The 1,401-nt window shown below is 42.9% G+C and overlaps 1 protein-coding gene across 1 annotated transcript; it reads left to right on the top strand.

Annotated features, from left to right (window-relative positions):
* Window positions 1-255: 255 nt before the first annotated feature.
* LOC103773692 (protein NEDD1-like) lies at window positions 256-1,135 on the top strand (the record flags this gene model as incomplete). The annotated part of the gene is given in 4 exon segments (XM_008941070.1): window positions 256-548; window positions 551-628; window positions 631-1,085; window positions 1,088-1,135. Coding segments are annotated over 4 exon segments (874 nt in total), but the record flags the coding sequence as incomplete, so codon positions are not given.
* Between the last annotated feature and the right edge of the window lie 266 nt (window positions 1,136-1,401).

Genomic DNA, 1,401 nt, shown 5'->3' with positions numbered 1-1,401 from the left:
CGGCCCCCCCCCCACAAACCAGTACAGCTGGGAAAAAAACCTGAGGCCTAGACACCCACGTGGCACTCGCCTCCCAGGGGAAAACAAATTGAAGCCCCTCACTACGCTCAATGATCAATGCCGAGACCAGGGATATATATTTGTCCGAAAACAAAAATTTATTCCGGTGAAGAAAAAAAACAAAAGGGAAAAATAAAACGGGAAAGTCTCTGTCCGGAGACTGAGAATCGAAAGTCGCTTGAATCTGGCTCTCAGGGTGCCATTGCCGGGCCCTCGGGAGGCACCGGGACGGGCCCACAGGGGGAGGGGAAGGGGCTCGGCCCCAGCCCCCGTGCCTGCCCTGCCATGTGCAGCCATACAAGAAAGCATACGCTTTGCTTCATCGGGAGATGATGTGGAAATATGGGATTCCTTATCTTTAACTGTGGTGGAACAGTTCAACCCACATACACCTTCATATCCAGTCAACTTGCTCTGTTGGGACAGCAATAATAGATACCTAGCCACTGCTTCTGTTGCTGGTGATAAAATATTTTTTTCAAGCTTAAAGGGAAGCCTGTTACACTCTTCAAAATAGCTGAAGGAGCAAAACAGACGTGTAGCTCTTCACATGTTGTGAGTGGAGGCCTTATAACACAGTAAATATTTGGGATCTGAAATCCAGAGGGGTTTATCGTAGCCTTAAGAATCATAAAGATGAAGTCACGTGTATTACATATAATTGGAATGATTGCTACATTGCTTCTGGATCTTTGATTGGTGAAATTATCCTACACAGTGTGACCACCAATTTGCCCAGTAATCCCTTTGGTTACGGCAGCCGTCAGCCTATTTGACACTTGCAGTACTCATCCTTTGAGAAATCCTTGCTGGACAGTGTTTCTGATATTGGAAATGTAACTCTATGGGATGTAAATAGCCAGAACCCGTATCATAATTTTGAAAATATTCATAAAGGACCAGCTTCAGAAATCTGCTTTTCTCCAGTCAGTAAGTGGCTGCTTGTAACTGTAGGTTTGGATAAAAGAATTATTGTCTATGACACTTCTAGTAAAAGGTTATTGACAACAATAGTAGCAGATCAAATACACCTCTGACATCAATCCAAATAAAATTCATTAAGAATATGATATGAGAAACAATGGATGACTTCAGACAAGCACACCATTGAGATATTGTGAATTTGCAAGAGGAGATGATCAAGCAGTTTCATATGCAGTTGAATGAAATGCACGCTTTACGTGAGAGATGCTCTGTAAATGAAAGCTTAGTAGCTGAAACTGAGAAACTGCAGAAGGAAAGACGGAGGAAAAACCATGAAGGCTTAATGTGCAGAAAAGCTGTCTTGGTGGTGCTGATTCTCTATTCATTGAGTCACCAAGTCTAAAAAATGTACTTTTT

Source organism: Merops nubicus, unplaced genomic scaffold, assembly GCF_000691845.1.
Source record: "Merops nubicus isolate BGI_N331 unplaced genomic scaffold, ASM69184v1 scaffold36475, whole genome shotgun sequence".
NCBI classification, from domain to species: Eukaryota; Metazoa; Chordata; class Aves; order Coraciiformes; family Meropidae; genus Merops; species Merops nubicus.
This window is presented reverse-complemented; position numbering and strand designations above follow the sequence as displayed.